The sequence below is a fragment of the Arachis hypogaea genome, chromosome 5 (assembly GCF_003086295.3).
Source record: "Arachis hypogaea cultivar Tifrunner chromosome 5, arahy.Tifrunner.gnm2.J5K5, whole genome shotgun sequence".
Classification (NCBI taxonomy): Eukaryota; Viridiplantae; Streptophyta; class Magnoliopsida; order Fabales; family Fabaceae; genus Arachis; species Arachis hypogaea.
The window spans coordinates 36,061,249-36,084,326 of NC_092040.1; the positions used below are offsets into that span (position 1 = coordinate 36,061,249).

The 23,078-nt window shown below is 36.6% G+C and overlaps 3 protein-coding genes and 1 non-coding gene across 4 annotated transcripts; all 4 read right to left on the reverse strand.

The window, feature by feature from the left end:
• Nucleotides 1–4,990: 4,990 nt before the first annotated feature.
• LOC112803447 (uncharacterized) lies at nt 4,991–5,857 on the reverse strand. The gene has a single exon (XM_025846943.1). The coding sequence runs from the start codon at nt 5,855–5,857 to the stop codon at nt 4,991–4,993; it is 867 nt and encodes a 288-aa protein (XP_025702728.1).
• A 784-nt stretch (nt 5,858–6,641) lies between these two features.
• Nucleotides 6,642–7,112, reverse strand: LOC140184888 (uncharacterized). The gene has a single exon (XM_072238083.1). The coding sequence runs from the start codon at nt 7,110–7,112 to the stop codon at nt 6,642–6,644; it is 471 nt and encodes a 156-aa protein (XP_072094184.1).
• A 662-nt stretch (nt 7,113–7,774) lies between these two features.
• Nucleotides 7,775–8,815, reverse strand: LOC112799656 (agamous-like MADS-box protein AGL62). Its single transcript, XM_025841724.3, has one exon. The coding sequence runs from the start codon at nt 8,731–8,733 to the stop codon at nt 7,978–7,980; it is 756 nt and encodes a 251-aa protein (XP_025697509.1). The 5' UTR covers nt 8,734–8,815; the 3' UTR covers nt 7,775–7,977.
• Nucleotides 8,816–18,350: 9,535 nt separating this feature from the next.
• LOC112804556 (small nucleolar RNA R71) lies at nt 18,351–18,458 on the reverse strand. Its single transcript, XR_003203167.1, has one exon. It is a non-coding gene; the product is annotated as a small nucleolar RNA R71 (small nucleolar RNA).
• Nucleotides 18,459–23,078: the final 4,620 nt, after the last annotated feature.

Here is a 23,078-nt window from a genome sequence, read left to right on the forward strand (position 1 = left end):
TAGTTTGTATTATATTATTTAAAATTATTTTTAGATAAAAAATTAATTATTTTATTAGTCTTTATAATTTTATCAAATTTTTAATTAATTTTTTTTTAATTGTATTTCTATACTACTTAATTAAAAAGAAAAGATATATAAGAACCTAATTACAATTCAAAATAATTAAATCAATAAAAAGTATTCTCGCTACTATTTAGTATTCTTTTAGCTATAATTTTCACTACTTATAATTCTAATATTACTTTTATTTTAATTTTTTATTTAATTTAATCTTTTTAATGAGATTAATAGAATTACAATATAAAACAACAACAAAAACTCCATAAAAAAGAAATAATAGCAATAAAAAAACCTCATATATACAAAAAAAACAAATAAGAACTCTAAAAATAATAACATACGTGAGAGTATCCGAGAACAAATATTACAAAAAAATAAAAATAAAATAAAATTTATGATACAAATAATAAAGAATAAAATTGATAAATAAAAATAATTTCTTTAATTAATAGTCTAATTGAAAATGTAAATACAAAAATTACAATTTTTAATTTTTGATAATAAATATATGTTACATTATAGAATTACATTTGTGTTTAGAATAAAAGAAATAGTCAAACCAAAAAATAAAACTTTAAACTAAACTAAATATATAATTTAAAGTTACTAATACTAAGTGCTTGTTTTCGCGTCATTATTTTAATAAAATTTTTTTTTTAATGACAAAAGATCTTTTTTTATTTTTTAGTGTGTTTGACAAATTTTTAATAGTAAAAGTAAAAGTATTAGAAAAAAATATTTTTTGAGAAGCTGTAATTTACATTTTTTTAAAAGATCTTTTTTCTTAAAAAAAAAAGATGTTCTTCATGCAATAAATAAACAAAAAGTACTTTTATATTGTTATACCTAAAAATACTTGATAGATAAAAAAATCTTTTTGCATGGAATACCAAACATAAAATTACTTTTACTTTTTTATAAGATTTAAAAAAAAAATAACTCAAAAAAATCTTTTCTTAAAAGTTCACCCAAACAACCCTAAACCAAACACATATTTTATATCTTATCATTTTTTTTATAATTGAAGATTTACACGAAAAAAATTGTGTACATGAGTACATCCATTCTCCCTCTAAATACAATTAAAAATCTACACAAAAGAATATGTAACACTTAATTAATATGTAACGCTTAATTAATTAATATGCTCACTGCCATTTATTATTGCTGGATAATTTTAATATTTCTGTCCATTCGAATTACAGTTAGTATACAGTAATTTGATTAAAATTAATTTTTAATTAAAAATAAGTTAGTATTAATAGAGTTTATGTTTGACGATTTTTATATTAAATTAAGTTGTAATAAAATAAATATTATTTAAATTATATTATTCAAAGTCATTTTGAGATTAAAAAAATATTTAGTTATTCTGTTAGTTTTTATAGTTTCATCAAATTCGCAATTAGATTATTGTATTTTTTTTAATTGTATTTCTACACTGTTCAATTAAAAAAAAGTATAGGACCTCATTACAATTTTGGTGAAATTATAAAGATCAATAAAATAACTAAATTAATAAAAATATTTAAATTTTAGTATTTTTTTTAATACTCAATATCTTTTAGTATTCTTTTAGTTATGATTTTCACTCTTTATTATAATTCTAATATTATTTTTATTTTAATTTTTTATTTAATTTAGTCTTTCTAATGGGATTAATAAATTACAATATAAAAAAATAGTAGTAAAAAACTCATATAAACAAGAAATAATAAAAATTCTAAGAGTAATAACATGTACCAGAGAATACTAGAAAAAAAATATTAGAAAAAAAAAGCAATAAAATTTATGATACAAATAATAAAGAAAAAAATTGATAAATAAAAAATAATTTTTTGTAATTAATAGTTTAACTAAAAAAGTTAACACAAAAATTACAATTTTTAGTTTTTGATAATAAACATACGCTAAACTATAGAATTACATTTGTTTTTGAGATAACAAAAAAAATAGTGAAACAAAAAATAAAACTTTAAAACAAACTAAATGCACATATGAAATTATTTTTTTTTCAAAGACAATGGCATATTATTTTATTACTAAAATAATTGAATTTGTCCAAAATTGGACTTACAATTAGAAATTGGGGATCTCCCATAATTGCTAAGCAAGCGAACAGAGCAAACAATAGCGTAGCTTCAACAAAATTGAAAGGGAAGCAGAAAATCAAAGATGGACTTTCAAGGATTAGGGCTCGATCTTCTCTGTGGGTGATGATTCAGTTCGTTGCAGAGCTTCAGGACCGACTCCACCACTGCATTGGGAAGGCTGTTGGTTTGTTCAAAAACTCTCAGATTTCTCCTTTTCCACACGCTCCAACAGGTAATAGCCAGGATATTGAGCTCAAAATTTTCATTGTGCTGTTGTGCTATATTTTCTTTCATTTGTGTCCACCACTCCTGAAAGGTCATCGTTCTTTGCAGCGGTAATAAGCAACTAATGGGCATTCTTTTCCACACTTCCTGAGCCTCAGAGCAGTAGATTAGGCAGTGGGAGGTTGATTCCTCTTCCCGGTGGTAGACGGGATACTCCCCCAGCGTTCCTGGAAACCTCTGGTGGATATTTTGTAAGACTGGGAGGCGGTCATGCAACGACTTTCAGAGGAAGATCTTTATCTTATGAGGGATCCGGAGCTTCCATAGTCCCTTCCACAAGGGGCTTTGTCTGAAATGGTCTGGGCAGCTTTCGATTGGGCTGTGGAAGAAGTTGTAAGCCACTTTGTACCCTGACACAACAGAGTATTGGTGTGTACTACTCAAAGCCCAATGTAACTTGTCTTTATTTTTCCCCAATTGGATTGTTAATATTTGATTACTAATGTCCACAGGAAAAAGCTATTGGATGAGTTGTTGGTTCCAACTTCTCTGTTCTTAATTTATTAAATCCTTCACTCTAAATACTGGTAGTGTTGTGTTTTGTAGGTACACTGCTGGAGGTAATGTGCAGGGGTATGGCAGAGAAAGCCATAGCTCGTCAACAATTTGGATGTCTTCTCCGGTGCCAATTCCTCATTGAAGCCCTTTCTCCACCACTTTCCTGCCTTCGAGGACACTCCTCCATCTCCAGGAAGGTAATACTCCAACCTCTGCTTTCATTACATCAGAGTATTTGAAGTACTTACTTTTGAGGATTCTAGCGATGAGTGAGTTAGGATGAGTAATTAATCGCCAGCACTATTTTCCTAGGAGAGCAAGATTTTGGGCCCTGAGATCTTTTAGTCCCAAACCTCCCTCATTCTTATGTCGAGTCATAGTATCCCAACTAACCCATTGCATCTTCCGTTCTTCCCCCTTTTGACCCCACCAAAACTGAGTTAGGATATGGTGGATTTCCATAATCAGAGAATCAGGCAATCGAAAACATGACAGAGAGTAAATTGATATAGCATCTCCTATAGCCTTAATTAATACATGTCTTCCACCCACCGAGAGGAGGTTGCGCTTCCAATGCTGAGCTTTTTTCCGGACCTTTTCTTTAATTAAGTTGAAGGTAGCCCGCTTGGATTTATTAACCGTAGCTGGGAGTCCAAGATATTTATCCTGTGTTCCAATGTGGTCAATGTGGAGAGCATGAGCCAGTTGGCGCCGAGACTCCATTGGAGTGTTGTGACTGAAGAAGATTGCTGACTTGCTCAGGTTTACCTGCTGGCCGCTGTAGCTTCGATAATGCTCCAATAAGTCCAGAATTCTTTCACAGTTTGGTGCTGTAGCTTTGCTAAAGAGGATTGAATCGTCTGCGAATAACAAGTGGCTGACTCGAGGACACCTCCTGTTGATCTGAATTTCTTGAATCAGTCTGTTTTGCTCCGCCTTGTGTAGCATAAAGGATAATCCTTCAGCGCAGAAAAGAAATAGGTATGGCGATAAAGGGTCTCCTTGTCGGATACCTCTATTTGGTTTGAAAAAACCAAAAGGTTGACCTTCCACATTAACGGAATAAGAAATAGTAGTGACTAACTCCCGGATCCATCTTATCCATCTCTCTTCAAAGCCCAGTTTTTCCATAATGAACCACAATAATCCTACTCAACTTTGTCATATGCCTTACTCATGTCTAGCTTAATTGCCATTTCATACTCCAGCCCTTGCCTCTTGTTCTTAAGATAATGCATGTACTAATGAGCAATAAGGATATTATCCGAAATAATCCTCCCTTTAATAAATGCACTCTGAGACTGACTAATCAAGCTGTTCATAATAGGTTGGAGTATGTGAACCAGTACCTTTAACATGATTTTATAGATAACCATGGAAAGACTGATAGGCCGAATTTGGGCCATACTGCTGGCATCTGGAACCTTCGGAATAAGGAATATCCGAGTATGGTTAAATCCCATAAGAATCCTCCTTCCTGCGAAGAAATTCCGCACAGCTCGAAAGACATCTTCACTAACAATATCCCAGTAATGTTGAAAAAAGTTAGCTGTCATGCCATCTTCACCTGGGGCACTCTGAGGGTGGATGCTGAATGTTGCTCTTTTGACTTCCTCCCTAGAAACTGGTCCACAGAGCCGTCGGTTCATGGTAGCAGTGACCTTAGGCTCCAACTCAGTAAAACAAGGTGCCAGATCTGCATGGCAGGTGGAGGTGAATATATTCTTGAAATACTGTTCAGCCACATTTGCAATGTCAGCATTTGTGGTCGCAACATCCCCATTCTCGCTAATTAGTCTCCATATTCGGTTTTGTCGGGCTCTAGTCTTAAATTTCTGGTGGAAAAATTTTGTGTTTTGATCCCCCGCCTGGAGCCATTTAACTCTAGACTTTTCCTTCCAATACATCTCCTCATCGTGGTAAGCTATCTCCAAATCACGCTCCAACTCGATCATCTCCTCACCACCATGTGTCCCGCTGGCTCAGATACCCTCAATTTGCTGGATAAGCTCATCAATTCTCACTTTACTGTTTGACCTGCTCCTGTTCTGTCATGCTACAAGTCTGTGTCTACATTTCTTGAGTTTTTGGGCGAAGCTATACATAGGTGAACCCCTCACTTCATCTCTCCACGTATCCTGAATAATATTCTGAACCTCAGGAACCGCACACCATTGCTCCTGGAATTTGAACCGACGTTTAGATTGCTCATGCCTCAGATTTGTGTCTAGGAGTAGTGGTGCATGATCCGAACCAGATTCAGAAAGTCTCAAAACAGCTGCGTTTTGGTATTTCTGCAACCACCCATTTCCAGCGAGCACTCTATCAAGCCTCTCCTGGATAAGGTCTCCTCTTGTTCGTCTATTTGACCAAGTGAACGGCCTACCAATCATACCAATGTCCACCAGTTCACAGTCATTAAAAAAGTTATTAAAACATGCCATGGAAGCTGGAGATTTCTCATTTCTGCCCTTTTTTTCACGCTGGTTTGTAATGGTATTAAAGTCTCCGATGATTGCAACTTCCCCATGAACCTGTTGCAATATTAGCGATAATTCTCCAAACTGCTGTGATCGAATCTGGTCATTAGTACTTAAATGAACCCCAAGCAAACACCAATCATGATTCGTGACCTTATCTTTAACTATGATAGCAATGAAAAAATGGTTTGAATTGATAACTGTTACCTCTAAACCTTCCTTCCATGCTATTACCAATCCTCCTGCTGTTCCTTCTGGATTGACTAGGCTCCAGTCTTTGAATCCACATCCTCTCAACTTTTGCTCCACACTTCGAGAAGGGTTTTTTGTCTCGCATAAAAACACAATCTCGGGGGAGTGAGATCGAATGATCCCTTTAAGATTGTGGACTGTCAGGGGTCTCCCCAAACCCCGACAGTTCCACATTAGGATTTTCATGGCTTCTTGGATGCCATATTGAGGGTGGCATCTCCCACCTTTGCATTCTCCATGAGTATATTCTCTATGCATATTCGCTTGTGATTCCCGTCGTTTTCTTTCCCTTCCAGATCCCGTTTGCCGCCAATGATTGGTATTGCTTGGCTGCTGTCCTGACGGGCCTTTTGTTTCAGTTTCAATGCCTTCTTTGGTTCTGCCATTTGAACATGAAAGCCTGGGCTCCACAGTTCCATATTAGTAGCAGAGGTAATGTCTTCGAGAACTGGTGGGTCCACGAGTACATGCTCCACTATGGTCTTTCGGTGGCCCCTATTTTCTCCCATTAGATTAGTGCTGCTGCTGCTGCTTGTATTGAGACTGCTGCGTTGTTGCTCCAGGGTATTAACTTCAAGTTTTGCAAATCCATCAAGTAGCCATGAAGGGACTGGTTTCTTTGTTGGTTTTGGGGCTAAATGCATATGTTGTTTATCATTGCCCTGATTATCTTCCTTCCATATATCCACCCTCCTTCCAACTTGGTCAGCTTTCAAATATTCTCCCACCAAATCTTGGTTCAGTTTGTTACAGGCTGCATCCTCTAATAGAACACTACATACCCTCGCACTATGCCCAAGGTGAGCACAGTACGTACAGAAGATTCCAATGCGTTCATACCTCAGCCCCACCTCCACCAGTCGTTGGGTCGGTCCTTTCACCTTGAGGCTATCTTTCACTGCCTTATCCCCATCAAGCATAATTTTTGCTTTCAGTATCCAAGATTCTTTGCCTCTGACTTCATACATTCCTATCTCCATAAGTTCTCCCAGTTTTTCGCCAAGTTTCCGCCCAGCTTCCAACGTCTTATAACATTCAGGGACACCCCAAAATTGCACCCAAATGGAGAATGTTGAATCTGAATTCTCGTCAGAATTTTGTGTGTCATTCCATTGTCGCACATGAAGGATGTAATCCTTGAATAGCTAGGGGATCCTTTCTCTATACGCCGCATGTCTTTCTCTTCATCGAAGAAGAACTGAAGTTGATTAGTCCCTTGATTGACTACTCTGAACCCTATTGGTTTATCCCAGATTGCGGATAGTGCATTCTCCATAGTACCCGCAGAGATTTTTTGTGCCGAAAAAATTCGACCTGTTAAGCTCTTTGTGCATGCCTTTACACCATGAGAGATATCTGTCTCTTCTAGTACTACTATATCTTCCTCACTCTCCTCACTGTCAATGTTCTCTACATTAGGATCTCTTCGCAAGTCATCCATGTTGCATCACAATGATTGGTGATTGATTTGGTGTAAAATTTATTGTGTAGCAGCCACCTTACTAGGCACAATGAAACCCTAGCAGAGCATCAGCCAACCCTAACAGAACACTTATTTTATTCTATTTTTTCTTACATTTGCACGATATGAAGTTATTAATACTAAACCACACACATACTTTATATCTTCTAATTTACACAAAAAAATATACATCTATTCTCTATTAAAATTGAAAATCTACACGAAAAAATGATTTATATCCATTCGCCCACTGAATATAGACAGAGAAAATAAAAAAAAATATGTGGATATATAAAAACACTATAAGAAGGTGGATTTTTGTGTGCTTAAAATTTTTTATTTAATTTATCTAAAAATAAAAATAATATAAAATAGACTTTTTTTTATTTTTGAATCTTACATATAAATATTAAACACTATAAGAGATATCACAATGTAAAAATATATTTTTTAATTAATTAATTATTTAGTGATTATCTTTTATTTATTTGATTTGAATATGTAATTTGATCGATTTCTATTGTTCTTTCTTTCAAATTAAATACGCTTTATGAATAATTCTTATTTTTATAAGAACCGTATAATATAATAAAAATGCAATAAGATGCTATTTATTTTTAAAAAGAAAATGATATGGGGTATCACATGCTTTAATTTTTAGTTTCAAGCTGCATGCAAATAAGTGCACATACAGAAACTTAACAAAAAAATTAAACTATGACTAATAACAAAGACAAAAATAAAAGCCTCAAACAACAATTAACAATAAAATAAACAACGCATGCATGCATAAATGCTAGGATGGGTACATGCATGATGATCATAATTCAGAAGCTCGCTACTATTAGTTATGACGAGTGTATGGTTCAAAGGAGGATCCTCCTCCCTGTTGCAACATGGCAGTGTAGCTATAAAATTGGTGGTACGGGATCTCATCTTGAAATGCTTGATGATGATTATGCATTTGAGAGTTTTGAAACAGTGACGAGAAAAATATCGGCAACGACACTTGCATCGGCACATGCACAGGCAGCCGCATCATGTTATTAGGAGTATAATTCCCCACAGTCACAGGGTCTTTATTAATACGAAGCTTCTCGAAGTGGCAAGTAACGGTCTTCTTCAGCTTCTCCAGCGCCACCTTATATTGCTTCAGTTTGGGCACACTCATCTCACCAACAGGAGCAGCCCACCACCACTTAGCCTCTGCCTCCTTCCGCCAGCGGTTCATCTCCTGCAACTGCTTCCTCTCCGCTTCGATCTCCTCGTTGATCTTCGCCAGCAATGTGTTGAGCTCATCATGAGCCTCCGTCGTGAAGTGGACGGTGGCAGCGTCCAGGTGTGGCGGGCCCCCACCTTCCGTGAAGCTTTTGATGAGGGCTTCCACGCTGGGGTGCCCAAAAGAATAGGCCTTGTTCCCCGGCGAGAACACGATGAGTGCCAACTCAACACCGCAAAGGGTGCTTAGCTCGCTCGCTTTCTTGAAAAGCCCACCGCGACGCTTTGAGAATGTCACTTGCAAGTTGCTCTCCTTCATCATCTTCTTCATCTCGATCTTGTGGCGACCTTTGTTTTTCTTCGAGCTTGAATTTGAAGCCATCCTTGGTGCCTGAAACAATTATTGCAAAATGATAAGAATGAAAGCACAAAGTTAAAACTTAAAATATATGTAATTAACTTCCAAGTTGTGAAATGGTGTAGGCATATGGTAGCAGAATGGATCATTTTATAGAGAAATTTCAACGGAGGCTATTATGCAACTGGCTATTAATTATTAAGAAGAGAATGTCTATCCACACTTTTATTAAAATTTGACTAATATTTAATTATTAAAAAAATTAAATAATTTTATATTATTATAGTTGTAATTTTATATTATTAAAAATATTAATAATAATTAATTGATAACTATAAATTATAAAATTTGTTGTTCCTAATACTACTATATTAAAAATATATGCAAACAGAAAAAATAGAAAAAAAATCATTTAAAATATATAAAAATAAATTAGTCAAAAATTTAAATATTTCGTATTTTAAAAAGTGTGGGACAGTTTTGTATTTTTAATTAATCAAATTTTTTTAGATAAAATGTATTTGTTTAATGTTTATTAAAAAAATAATTATATCAATAATTATGTATTTATGTATAAATAAACATATTATTTTATACGATGATTTTTAATATGTATTTTATATTCTAATTTATATTATATGTAAATAACTAATTTAATTAATTTTTTATATTTAACATGATTCATTAATTAAATCCATTATTTTTCATGTTGTCATTTTTACATGATATTTTATTCTAATTTAGAAATATATACAACCATTTTTAAGGAATGTTGGGACGACTTTTGGGCTAACATTTAATTTTAAAATTTAATTGAATGTTAGTTTAATATAATTCGATAAAACTTTTAAACGAAAAAGATTTTACTAAAGTGTTTATAAGGAATGTTATAATGATTTTGGATATCATATTGTTTTTTAAAAAATGAAATTTTTAAATGAGTATCATATTTTATTTAATTATATTATATATTTATAAAAATTATATATTTATTAAAACTAATTTTTAAATGTTAATATATTTAAGATTATATTTTACATATTATAAATATATCTTAATTTTAAAATTATCTTAAAGTGATATTTATTTAAAATATTTAAAATTTTAAATTTATCGTCAAATATATAATATAATATAATTAACCTTGGAAGTTGTTCATATCCTGGCTCAAAAGTTCAAGTCAGGCCCAATCAAGTTAAAGGACCCACCAATATAAAAGATTGGCTTCCACTGTCTGTCCGACCTTCTTTAAGAGGTCGGGTTCGACGTAGGCAAGCAACCAACGCCTATCCAAACGAGTAACCGCCTCCCCCCAAATCTCCCACCCACTTTTAGAAGAGAGATCTCAACAACCCTAAGATAAAAGGGCGGTTATCCACCATCAAAAGTGGAACTACTTTAACAGTGGTTATTGGCTCATCACCTATAAATACACTGATCCCCTCAGGTATAAAAAGGTTCCAAGATACTTAAACCTGCTTAACCCCTTGCCGACTTAGGTATTGGTGTGTCTTGCAGGTATCACCCCCACCCTTTCAAACACACAATTCGGCGGCGACTCTTTAATGCAGGAACAAGTTGGAGATCACCCACCTCAAACGTTTGGGCTCCATGTCACCCTCCGGTTTCAGGTAACCCCCGGAACAAAAGTAATCTTATTTGAACATTAAAGATTTGATAAAGAAACATAATTCTAATTAATATTGGCTAAACTGAATCTAAAACTCAAGACTTTCATTGATAAAAAGAGTATCCATTATTTCAATTTACGATGCTGATTATTAAAATTTAGGGTTAAGTACGATGTTAGTCCTAAGCACTACAAGAAAACACGTTTTTTGCTACGCTTTTAAAGCGTGGCGAAAAGCTGAAAAAAGCGTAGTGATAGCTTTTCGCCACGCTTTTGAAGCTATCGAGACGCTTTTGAAAGGGTCACCCCTATAAGGGTGACGATTGTTCTATCACCTCGCTTTTGGTGACCTATCGCCACGCTTTAAAAGATTGCTATGCTTTAAAAGTGTGTCAATATCCAGACATATGGCTACGCTTTTAAAATGTGCTCATATCGTTTCTATTTTTTGTATTTAAATTTGTTCTTAAAGTCTATTTTAGTTTTAAAATTGTTATTTAGACAATTATACCCTCACTTGCTGATCACCAATAAAAGCATTAAGCACTCCTCAGTGAAATTTGTTATTGTGAACAATGTGGAGTAGTAGATCACACATTGGCTTACATACTTCATCCATTCAACCAACATGAAAACAATAATAACTAAATTCCAAACACAATTCACCTAACTAAGCCTTACAATCTTAAATTTCAAACTATAAATTTCAAACAATATATGAGAATACTGACTGTGGTTGAAACCTGAAAGATGTAATTCTTTTCCAAATTGATTCACAACTTCAAATACAAATTCATGAAATTAGGACAAATTCTCCAATCAAACAATAAGCAGCACTGAATAACAAGGCAAACATTAGGATAAATTATTAATGAAATCTATGAATCAAGAAGCAAATTCAATACAGAAATTGAGAGCGTCAAAATGTCATACCAGGGACAAAGGAGAGGGTGGGCAGAGGTGGAACAACTATGACAAAGATGGTAGGCAGAGATGCTAAAAGAAGAACGCATGCAGAGACATTGTCATAGCGTAGGCGGCAGAGACACAAGCGACAATGCATGAGTTAAACGGAGTAGCAATACAGGATGAGGGTCAAATGGAGCAACGATGTCGGTGACGACGGAACTTCCTTCAATTACAGAGAAAGAGAAAGAAGAGAAACTTGTGAAGCTATTGCAGCAACATCGTCATCCTTCGCGCCGCCTCAAGTCTCTGCTGGAGCCCCCTTTGCGCCTCTCGCCGCGCCTTCCTTTCGGCTGCCGCCTCCTCAGGCACTGCAATTCTCCTCACTACCAAATTTGTCCTAAGGCACCGTTCCGCCGACCTTTTCCTACCAAAATCTGTCGATTTCACCTCCTAGTGTGAGCTCTGTGCGTTAGGGAAGACAAAATGATTTTGGGGAATGAAATATAGGAAACGACACCCAAGGTGTGAAATTGTCGTTAAAAACTTTTTTCTCTTGAAAAGACGATTTTAAAACCAAAATAGAGCTTAAGGACGAATACAATTGCAAAAAAAAATTAGGGACGAATTCGATTTTCAAATTAAATCTTAGGAACCAAAATTATACTTAACCCTAACAGTTATAATATTACTGATCAAAATAGTTTGTAATTATTTAAATATGTACGTCGTTTTTTTCGCTTTGCAATTTATACATCGATTTAAGTTGCAATGGAACTCGTGGAGGAATTTCATATAGGAGTAACTCGACTTAAGAAGAAAAAGTTGAAGTTTTAAGTTGTTTATTATGCATTTCTAATATTGGGAGATCACCACTTTATCACATTTGGAAGTCCTATTTTATACCTTGTTCTGGACAAGAATAATATGCTGAGAATTCGATTAAATGAGAATAGTACATTACCAGCTCTATTAATAGGTAACAGAAAAGTCATTAAAATAAATAAAAAATCATTATCTCAAAAAGCTGTCAAATCATGACATCGAAACGTACATTTGAGGTCGTACATGCCTAACGATTATTCCAGAAAAGGTATAATATAAGGAAACGAAAAACTCATGAGGAAAGAGATAATTCACACAATCATACTAAGTGCACTACTGAGTTAAGCTTCTTTGTATTATTATTTGCAGATTTAGCATATTGGACAAGTTAAGCATGGATATAAAATATGCAAGTAGATTGATGTCTTTTTGATAAATATTAATTACTATTTTGTTTGGAATTATTGGCAAATATATATTTAAAATGCTAACTGGATCTTTTAATATCTATTTTAATTAGAACTTTATTAGTTATTTTGTCTCTTTTCAGAATTTTTTCTATTATGCACAAATTTATTTAATAATTTAAATGATTATTCATGCACGAAAAAATTTCTATTGTGAATTTTATAGTTTTTGTATTTTCACTACAAAATAACTTTTATTTTTGCCAAAAGGGCAGCTCTTCTCTAGTTGCATATTTGGCTTTGAGCAATATTTTAATAAATTGTATATTCTGAATATTAGTCAACACTTTAAGGACTTACAAATTTAAACTTATAAGCATGCATAAAAGGGTTGCATTTTATAGCAAATAGACAACTCAATTTATAGTGTCCGAAACATGAGAGAAAAGACAACATGGCAAAAGTATTGTCTTAAGCACACCTCTAAAGCGTTGTTCTTTTTCAACCAAAGGCAACACTAATCAGGTGTTGCTTACAAAAGCGTTGCTTTTGAATCAGAAAAGCATTGCCTGTAATCTAAGACAATGGCCGCATTGGCAAGGAGTTCAAAAACATTGCTTTAAGTACAAAAGTGTTGCTATAGATCAAAAGCAACTCTTTATCAAATTTTTAGGCAAAAATTTTGAAATGTTGTCTCAGTCTGAAAATATTGTAGTGCATGGAGTATGTAAAGATGTGTTAGAAGTGCTAACTTCATGGCAATTTACATCAAGCCCCACATCATGAACTCATTTATGTGGTTCCGACAAGACCCTTTGCAAAGAGGGGGATGTATTTGTTAGGACCGTTTTCCCAAGGCACTGGGCAGGTAAAGTTCTTAATGGTGGCGATAGATTATTTCATAAAATGGATTGAAGCTATGCCATTATCAAGTATTACTTCAGCTCAATGTCGGAAATCTGTATGGCGAGAGGTGATAACGAGGTTTGGAATTCTTGAGGTTATAGTAACTGACGTGGCGAAAATTGGCAGATTAAGAATATTTTAGAAAAATGGCGTTGCAAGTACAGTTCTTAACCAGCAAAGATCCACTTGTCAATTTAGAAAAGAGTTGTCACAAACTTTAAAAATAAAATACTGGGAGTATGAGTCCCAAGTCGTCTCCCAACGAGTTGCAGGAAGATGTGCTATTTTATTAATCAGAGGTTTTCCAAATTGGTTTTGAGTTTGATAAACAGAAAATTAAATTAGAGAATTTATGTGATTTAAATAAAAATCTTGACCGGGAGAAGATTAATCAGAAGTTCTATCCTTGTTGGAATTTTCTCAAGATCAATTAATAATTAGTAGTTGTTTCTACTTAGTTAACCTTCAACGAATGAGGAAAAGTCAAGTTAAAAGTCAACTTCTATTCACAAGTCCTAATCCTCTCCCTTGGGAAGGATTAGAGTTAGTGACTAACAAGCCAACCAACAACGAACCAATTACAATTGAACTCTTGAGTATTCCAACTCAAGGTTCTCCTTTTAATCAACTCCCAATCAAGTTGGGAAACTTACTCCATTATCATAAATGTAGACTTCACAAAATTAAGGGGGAAAATAAAAAGAGACATGATAAATAATAATCAAAGAGATCAATTAAAAATAAAAATAGTCTTGTGTTAATGAATTCTAAAAATAATCCAATGTCAACTCTGAACAAATTAAGAATATGGAAGAGTAAATAGAAAGTGGGTAAACAAACTAGAATGACCAGTTTCGGAGGTAGACTCTTCTCAATAACCAAAAGCCAAAATCTTCAAATCCTAAATTATGAGTATCTAGAAAAAAACCTAGAGCAGGAGTAGTGATGAGCGGATAATTTGTATACTTTTTGGCATTGTTTTTAGTATGTTTTTGTTATGATCTAGTTAGTTTTTAGTATATTTTTATTAGTTTTTAGTTAAAATTCACTTTTCTGGACTTTACTATGAGTTTGTGTGTTTTTCTATGATTTCAGGTATTTTCTGGCTGAAACTGAGGGACCTGAGCAAAAATCTGATTCAGAGACCACAAAGGACTGCAGATGCTGTTGGATTCTGACCTCCCTGCACTCGAAGTGGATTTTCTGGAGCTACAGAAGCCCAACTGGCGCGCTCTCAACGGCGTTGGAAAGTAGACATCCTGGGCTTTCCAGCAATATATGATAGTCCATACTTTGCCCAAGATTTGATGGCCCAAACCGGCGTTCAAAGTCACCTCAAGAAATCCCAGCGTTAAACGCTGGAACTGGCACCCAAATGGGAGTTAAACGCCCAAACTGGCACTAAAGCTGGCGTTTAACTCCAAGAAGAGTCTCTGCACGAAATTTGCTTCATTGCTCAGCCCAAGCACACACCAAGTGGGCCCGGAAGAGGATTTTTATGTCATTTACTCATTTCTGTACACCTTAGGTTACTAGTTCTTATAAGTAGGACCTTTTACTATTGTATTTGAATCTTTGGACATCTAGTTCTTAGATCATGATAGAGAGACTTTGGTAGCTATCTTCATTTTTTATGCTATCTTAGATCATTGGGAGGCTGGCCATTCGGCCATGCCTAGACCTTATGCTTATGTATTTTCAACGGTGGAGCTTCTACACACCATAGATTAAGGTGTGGAGCTCTGCTGTACCTCGAGTATTAATGCAATTACTATTGTTCTTCAATTCAATTCCGCTTGTTCTTGTTCCAAGATATCACTTGTTCTTCAACTTGATGAAGGTGATGATTGACGCCCATCACCATTCTCACTCATGAACAAAGTGACTGACAACCACTCTTGTTCTACAAGCATTTGAGGCTTGGTGAATATCTCTTGGATTCCTGATTGCACGATGCGTGGTTGATCGCCTGACAACCGAGTGCTCGCCTGACAAACAAGCCAACCATTCCGTGAGATCAGAGTCTTCGTGGTATAGGCAGGACCTGATGGCGGCATTCAAGAGAATCCGGAAGGTCTAAACCTTGTCTGTGGTATTCTGAGTAGGATTCAATGATTGAATGACTGTGACGTACTTCAAACCTGTAACCTACTGGGCGTTAGTGACAGACGCAAAAGAGTGATTCTATTCCGGTAGGGGAGGGAACCAAACCGGTGATTAGTCGCACTGTGACAGAGTGCATGAGCATTAGTTTTCACTGCGAGGATGGGAGGTAGCTGCTGACAACAGTGAAACCCTACACGAGCTTGCCATGGAAAGGAGTAAGAAGAATTGGATGAAGGCAGTAGGAAAGCAGAGAGACGGAAGGGAAGGCATCTTCATGCGCTTATCTGAAGTTCCTACCAATGAATTACATAAGTATCTCTATCTTTACCTTTGTGTTATTTTCGTTCATCACTATATCCATTTGAGTTTGCCTGACTAAGATTTACAAGATGACCATAGCTTGCTTCAATACTAACAATCTCCGTGGGATCGACCCTTACTCGCGTAAGGTTTATTACTTGGACGACCCAGTGCACTTGCTGGTTAGTTGTGCGAAGTTGTGTAATGCCATGGTATTGAGCCACCAAGTTTTTGGAGCCATTACCGGGGATTATGAGAGTTGTGAAAAAGTAATGTTCACAATTTCGCACACCAAGTTTTTGGCGCCGTTGCCGGGGATTGTTCAAGTTTTGAGCAAGCTTTTGGTAACATCAGTGCCAAGATCCGGCAACAACATCAAGTTTTTGGTGTTATTGCCCGGGATTGTTTAGGCTGGACAACTGACGGTTCATCTTGTTGCTTAGATTAGGTATTTATTTTTTTTCGAAATTCTTGAAGATGAGTTCTAGAGTTTCATGATGATTTGTTGAAATCTGGCTGGCTGAGAAGCCATGTCTAATCTCATTGGACCGAGGTTTCAACTCATCATCACAAGAGCTTGTTGATTTTTCATCAATCTTGCTTTTGGAGCAGTGATCTGCTAAGGCTTGGCTGGCCTTTGGCCATGTCTAGTGTTATGGACCGAAGCTTTCTTTGAAAGCTTGGCTGGCTGTGAAGCCATGTCTAATTCCTGGACCGGAGTCTTAGACTAGCATTGCATTGATTCCTGGAATTCTCATTAAGAATTTTGATATCCTTTTTTCCACTTAATTTTCGAAAAACACAAAAAAAAAATTTTACAAAATTATAAAATCCAAAAAAATGTTTCTTGTTTAAGTTTAGTGTCTCATCATAAGTTTGGTGTCAATTGCATGCATTCATATGTCTTATTGATCTCCAAGATGTTCTTGATGATTTGCTTGATCTGATCTTTGAATTCTATTGACTTGAGTGTTTTGTGTGTCTCATATGCATTTTCGTTTTGTTAGTGTCAGTAGTATACAAACTGCTAAGTTTGGTGTCTTGCATGCATTGTCATTTGATTCTTGTTGCATTTTGGTTTGTCCTTATTATTAAAAATCCAAAAATATTTTTAATTTGTGTCTTTTCAAGTCAATAATACAGAGAATTGAAGATTCAGGACATACAGCAGAGGAATTGCACAGAAAAAGCTGGGCGTTCAAAACGCCCAGTGAAGAAGGACAGACTGGCGTTTAAACGCCAGCCAGGGTACCTGGTTGGGCGTTTAACACCCAAAAAGGTAGCATTTTGGGCGTTAAACGCCAGAATGGATACCATTCTGGGCGTTTAACGCCAGGATGGCTAGAAGGGAAGATTTTGTTTTCAAATCAATTTTTTTTCTAAGTTTTCAAAATTTCTTCCAAATCAAATCTTTTTCAAATCAATTTTTCAATCAAATCTTTTTCAAAATTAACTTCTTTCCTTTTTCAAAGAAACTTACTATCAATTAATGATTTGATTCAACATTTCAAGTATGTTGCCTTTTCTGTTGAGAAAGGTTTAATGTTTGAATCATATCTTTTCTTGTTAAGTCAAGTTTTTAATTTTCAAATCAAATCTTTTTAAAATGTTTTTCAAATCATATCTTCTCAATCACATTTTTTTTTAATCAATCATATCTTCTTAACCACATCTTTTTCAAAATAGTTTTCAATCAAATCTTTTTGATTTCTAATTTCAAAATCTTTTTCAAAAATCACTTGATTTCTTTTCCATTTTCATTTTCGAAAATTAAGTAATGTTTCTCAAAAATGTTTTCAAAATTTTTCACTTAATTTTCGAAAATGACTTCCCTCCTTCTCACATCCTTCTATTTATGGACTAACATTATCCTTTAATGCAAAATTCGAACTCCATTCTCTCTGATAAGTTCGAATTTTCCACTTCTGTCTTCTACTCTTCTTTTCCTCTGACACCTAAAGGAATCTCTATACTGTGGCATAAAGGATTCCACATTTTCTTGTTCTCTTCTCTTTCTTATGAGCAGGAGCAAAGACAAAGGCATTCTTGTTGAGGCTGATCCTGAACCTGAAAGGACCTTGAAGAGAAAGCTAAGAGAAGCCAAGGCACAACTCTCTTTAGAGCACCTGACCGAATTCTTCAAGGAAGAAGAACAAATGGCAGCCGAAAACAACAACAATGCCAACAATGCAAGGAAGGTGCTGGGTGACTTTACTGCACCTACTCCCGACTTCTATGGGAGAAGCATCTCTATCCCTGCCATTGGAGCAAACAACTTTGAGCTTAAGCCTCAATTAGTTTCTCTAATGCAACAGAATTGCAAGTTCCATGGACTTCCACTGGAAGATCCTCATCAGTTTTTAGCTGAGTTCTTGCAAATCTGTGACACAGTCAAGACTAATGGGGTTGACCCTGAGGTCTACAGACTGATGCTATTCCCTTTTGCTGTAAGAGACAGAGCTAGAACATGGTTGGACTCTCAACCTAAAGAAAGCCTGGACTCTTGGGAAAAGCTAGTCAATGCCTTCTTGGCAAAGTTCTTTCCACCTCAAAAATTGAGTAAGCTTAGAGTGGAAGTCCAAACCTTCAGACAGAAGGAAGGAGAATCCCTCTATGAAGCTTGGGAAAGATACAAACAATTGATCAGAAAGTGTCCCACTGATATGCTTTCTGAATGGAGCATCATAGGTATTTTCTATGATGGTCTCTCTGAACTGTCCAAGATGTCCTTGGATAGCTCTTCTGGAGGATCTCTTCATCTGAAGAAGACGCCTACTAAAGCTCAAGAACTGATTGAAATGGTTGCAAATAACCAATTCATGTACACTTCTGAAAGAAATCCTGTGAACAATGGGACTAGTCAGAAGAAAGGAGTTCTTGAGATTGACACTCTGAATGCCATATTGGCTCAGAATAAAATATTGACTCAACAAGTCAATATGATTTCTCAAAGTCTGTCTGGGATGCAAAATGCACCAAGCAGTACTAAGGAAGCTTCATCTGAGGAAGAAGCTTATGATCCTGAGAACCCTTCAATAGAAGAGGTGAATTACATGGGAGAGCCCTATGGAAACACCTACAATCCTTCATGGAGGAATCATCCAAATCTTTCATGGAAGGATCAACAGAGACCCCAACAAGGTTTCAATAACAATAATGGTGGAAGAAACAGGTTTAGCAATAGCAAGCCTTTTCCATCATCTTCTCAGCAACAGACAGAGAGTTCCAAGCAGAATAATTCTGACTTGGCAACCATGGTCTCTGATCTAATCAAAACCATTCAAAGTTTTATGACTGAAACTAGATCTTCCATTAGGAATCTGGAAGGACAAGTGGGTCAGCTGAGCAAGAAAATTACTGAACTCCCTCCAAGTACTCTTCCAAGCAACACAGAAGAAAATCCAAAAGGAGAGTGCAAGGCCATCAACATGGCCGAATTCTGGGAGGAAGAAGAGGCAGTGAACGCCACTGAGGAAGACCTCAATGGACGCCCACTGACCTCCAATGAGTTCCCCAATGAGGAACCTTGGGAATCTGAGGCTCAAAATGAGACCATAGAGATTCCATTGGACTTACTTCTGCCATTCATGAGCTCTGATGAGTATTCTTCTTCTGAAGAGGATGAGTATGTCACTGAAGAGCAAGTTGCTAAATACCTTGGAGCAATCATGAAGCTAAATGACAAGTTATTTGGAAATGAGACTTGGGAGGATGAACCCCCTTTGCTCACTAAAGAACTGGATAACTCGTCTAGGCAGCAATTGCCTCAAAAGAGGCAGGACCCTGGGAAGTTTTCTATACCTTGTACCATAGGCACCATGACCTTCAAGAAGGCCTTGTGTGACTTAGGATCAAGCGTAAACCTCATGCCCCTCTCTGTAATGGAGAAATTAGGGATCTATGAGGTACAAGCTGCAAAAATCTCACTAGAGATGGCAGACAACTCAAGAAAACAAGCTTATGGACTTGTAGAGAATGTTTTGGTGAAGATTGAAGACCATTACATCCCTACTGATTTCATAGTCCTAGAGACTGGGAAATGCATGGATGAATCCATCATCCTTGGCAGACCCTTCCTAGCCACAGCAAAGGCTGTGATTGATGTTGATAGAGGAGAGTTGATCATTCAAGTGAATGAAGAATCCTTGGTGTTTAAGGCCCAAGGATATACCTCTGTCATCATGGAGAGGAAGCATGAAGGGCTTCTCTCAAAACAGAGCCAAACAGAGCCCCCACAACCAAACTCTAAGTTTGGTATTGGGAGGCCACAACCAAACTCTAAGTTTGGTGTTGAACCCCCACGTTCAAACTCTAAGTTTGGTGTTGGGAGGTTCCAACACGGTTCTGAGCATTTCTGAGGCTCCATGAGAGTCCTCTGTCAAGCTAATGACAATAAAGAAGCGCTTGTTGGGAGGCAACCCAATGTTTTATAATTAATTATTTTCTTTTGTTATTTTATCTTTTTTGTAGGTTCATGATCATAAGACGTCACAAAAACAATGAAAAAAGCAAAAAAACAAAATGAAAAACAGGAAGAAAAACAGCACACCCTGGAGGAAGATGCTGCTGGCGTTTAAACGCCAGTCAGCCTAGCAGTTGGGCGTTTAACGCCCAGTCTGGCACCCTTCTGGGCGTTTAACGCCAGAAAGGGGCACCAGACTGGCGTTAAACGCCAGTAAAGGGCAAGAACCTGGCGTTAAACGCCAGGAATGGGCATCAGCCCGGCGTTTAACGCCAGAAATGGCTCAAAACGTGGATTTTGATGCCATTTGGTGCAAGGATGCCTTTTCCTTGACATCACAGGATCTGTGGACCCCACAGGACCCTACCATCACTCTCTCTCTTCTTCCCCCATTCACCAATCACCTCAACACCTCTTCCCCAAAAACCCTTCACCTATCAAATCCCATCTTTCTCTTCACCACTCACATCCATCCTTCATAAACCCCCACCAACCTCACCCTTCAAATTCAAACCACTTTCCCTCCCAAACCCACCCATCATGGCCGAACCCTTTACCCCCTCTCTCCTATATATACCCTTCTTCAACCCTTCATTTTCACACAACCTAAACACCACTTCTCCCCCTCTTTGGCCGAACACACCACCATCTCCCTCTTCCTCATTTCTTCTTCTTCTACTATCTTCTTTCTTCTTTTGCTCGAGGACGAGCAAACATTTTAAGTTTGGTGTGGTAAAAGCGTTGCTTTTTCGTTTTTCCATAACCATTATGGCATCCAAGGCCGGAGAAACCTCTAGAAAGAGGAAAGGGAAGGCAAAGGCTTCCACCTCCGAGTCATGGGAGATGGATAGATTCCTCTCAAAGGTGCATCAAGTCCACTTCTATGAAGTTGTGGCCTTGAAGAAGGTGATCCCCGAGGTCCCCTTTTCACTCAAAAAGGGTGAATATCCGGAGATCCGACATGAGATCCGAAGAAGAGGTTGGGAAGTTCTTACCAACCCCATTCAACAAGTCGGAATCTTGATGGTTCAAGAGTTCTATGCCAATGCATGGATCACCAAGAACCATGACCAAAGTGTGAACCCGAATCCAAAGAATTATCTTACTATGGTTCGGGGGAAATACTTGGATTTTAGTCCGGAGAGTGTGAGGGTGGCGTTCAACTTGCCTATGATGCAAGGAGATGAGCATTCTTACACTAGAAGGGTCAACTTTGATCAAAGGTTGGACCAAGTCCTCACAGTTATATGTGAAGAGGGCGCACAATGGAAGCAAGATTCAAGAGGAAAGCCGGTCCAATTGAGAAGGCATGACCTCAAGCCCGTGGCTAGAGGGTGGTTAGAGTTCATACAACGCTCAATCATCCCCACTAGCAACCGGTCCGAAGTTACCATAGACCGGGCCATCATGATCCATAGCATCATGATTGGAGAAGAAATAGAAGTTCATGAGGTTATAGCCCAAGAACTCTATAAAGTGGCGGACAAGACCTCCACCTTGGCAAGGTTAGCCTTTCCTCATCTCATTTGTCACCTCTGTTATTCAGTTGGAGTTGACATAAAGGGAGACATCCCCATTGATGAGGACAAGCCCATCACCAAGAAAAGGATGGAGTACACAAGAGATCCCACTCATCATGAAATCCCTGAAATTCCTCAAGGGATGAATTTTCCTCCACAAAACTATTGGGAGCAATTACACACCTCCCTAGGAGAGTTGAGTTCCAACATGGGACAACTAAGGGTGGAGCATCAAGAACACTCCATCATCCTTCATGAGATTAGAGAAGATCAAAGAATCATGAGGGAGGAGCAACAAAGACAAGGAAGAGACATTGAGGAGCTCAAGCACTCCATAGGATCTTCAAGAGCAAGAAAGAGCCGCCATCACTAAGGTGGACCCGTTCTTTGATTTCCTTGTTATTTGTTCTTCTGTTTTTCGAAAATTTATGCTTATGTTTATCCATGTTTGTGTCTTGTGATCATTAGTGTCTTAGTGTCTATGCCTTAAAGTTATGAATGTCCTATGAATCCATCACCTTTCTTGAATAAAAATGTGCTTAATTGAAAAAGGAAGAAGTGCATGAATTTTGAATTTTATAACAGTTTAATTATTTTGATGTGGTGGCAATATTTTTGTTCTCTGAATGTATGCTTAAACAGTGCATATGTATCTTGAATTTGTGGTTCATGAATGTTGGCTCTTGAAAGAATGATGAAAAAAGAGACATGTTACTGAGGATCTGAAAAATCATTAAAAATGATTCTTGAAGCAAGAAAAAGCTATTCAAAAAAAAAAATCGAAAAAAAAGGAAAAAGAAAAAGAAAAAAACGAAAAAAAATAGAGAATAAAGAGTTGTGATCCAAGGCAAATAAGAGTGTGCTTAAGAACCCTGGACACCTCTAATTGGGGACTTTAGCAAAGCTGAGTCACAATCTGAAAAGGTTCACCCAATTATGTGTCTGTGGCATGTATGTATCCGGTGGTAATACTGGAAGACAGAGTGCTTTGGGCCATAGCCAAGACTCAATAAATAGCTATGTTCAAGAATCATCATACTTTACTAGGAGAATCATTAACACTATCTGGATTCTAAGTTCCTAAAGAAGCCAATCATTCTGAATTTCAAAGGATAGAGTGAGATGCCAAAACTATTCAGAAGCAAAAAGTTAAAAGCCCCGCTCATCTAATTAATACTGATCTTCATAGATGTTTTTGGAATTCATTGCATATTCTCTTCTTTTTATCTTATTTGATTTTCAGTTGCTTGGGGACAAGCAACAATTTAAGTTTGGTGTTGTGATGAGCGGATAATTTGTATACTTTT

Bases quoted from the DNA above. Each gene is read 5' to 3' on its own strand.
- LOC112799656 (XM_025841724.3), bottom strand. From the start codon at position 8,733: ATGGCTTCAAATTCAAGCTCGAAGAAAAACAAAGGTCGCCACAAGATC.
- LOC140184888 (XM_072238083.1), bottom strand. From the start codon at position 7,112: ATGGATGACTTGCGAAGAGATCCTAATGTAGAGAACATTGACAGTGAG.
- LOC112803447 (XM_025846943.1), bottom strand. From the start codon at position 5,857: ATGAAAATCCTAATGTGGAACTGTCGGGGTTTGGGGAGACCCCTGACA.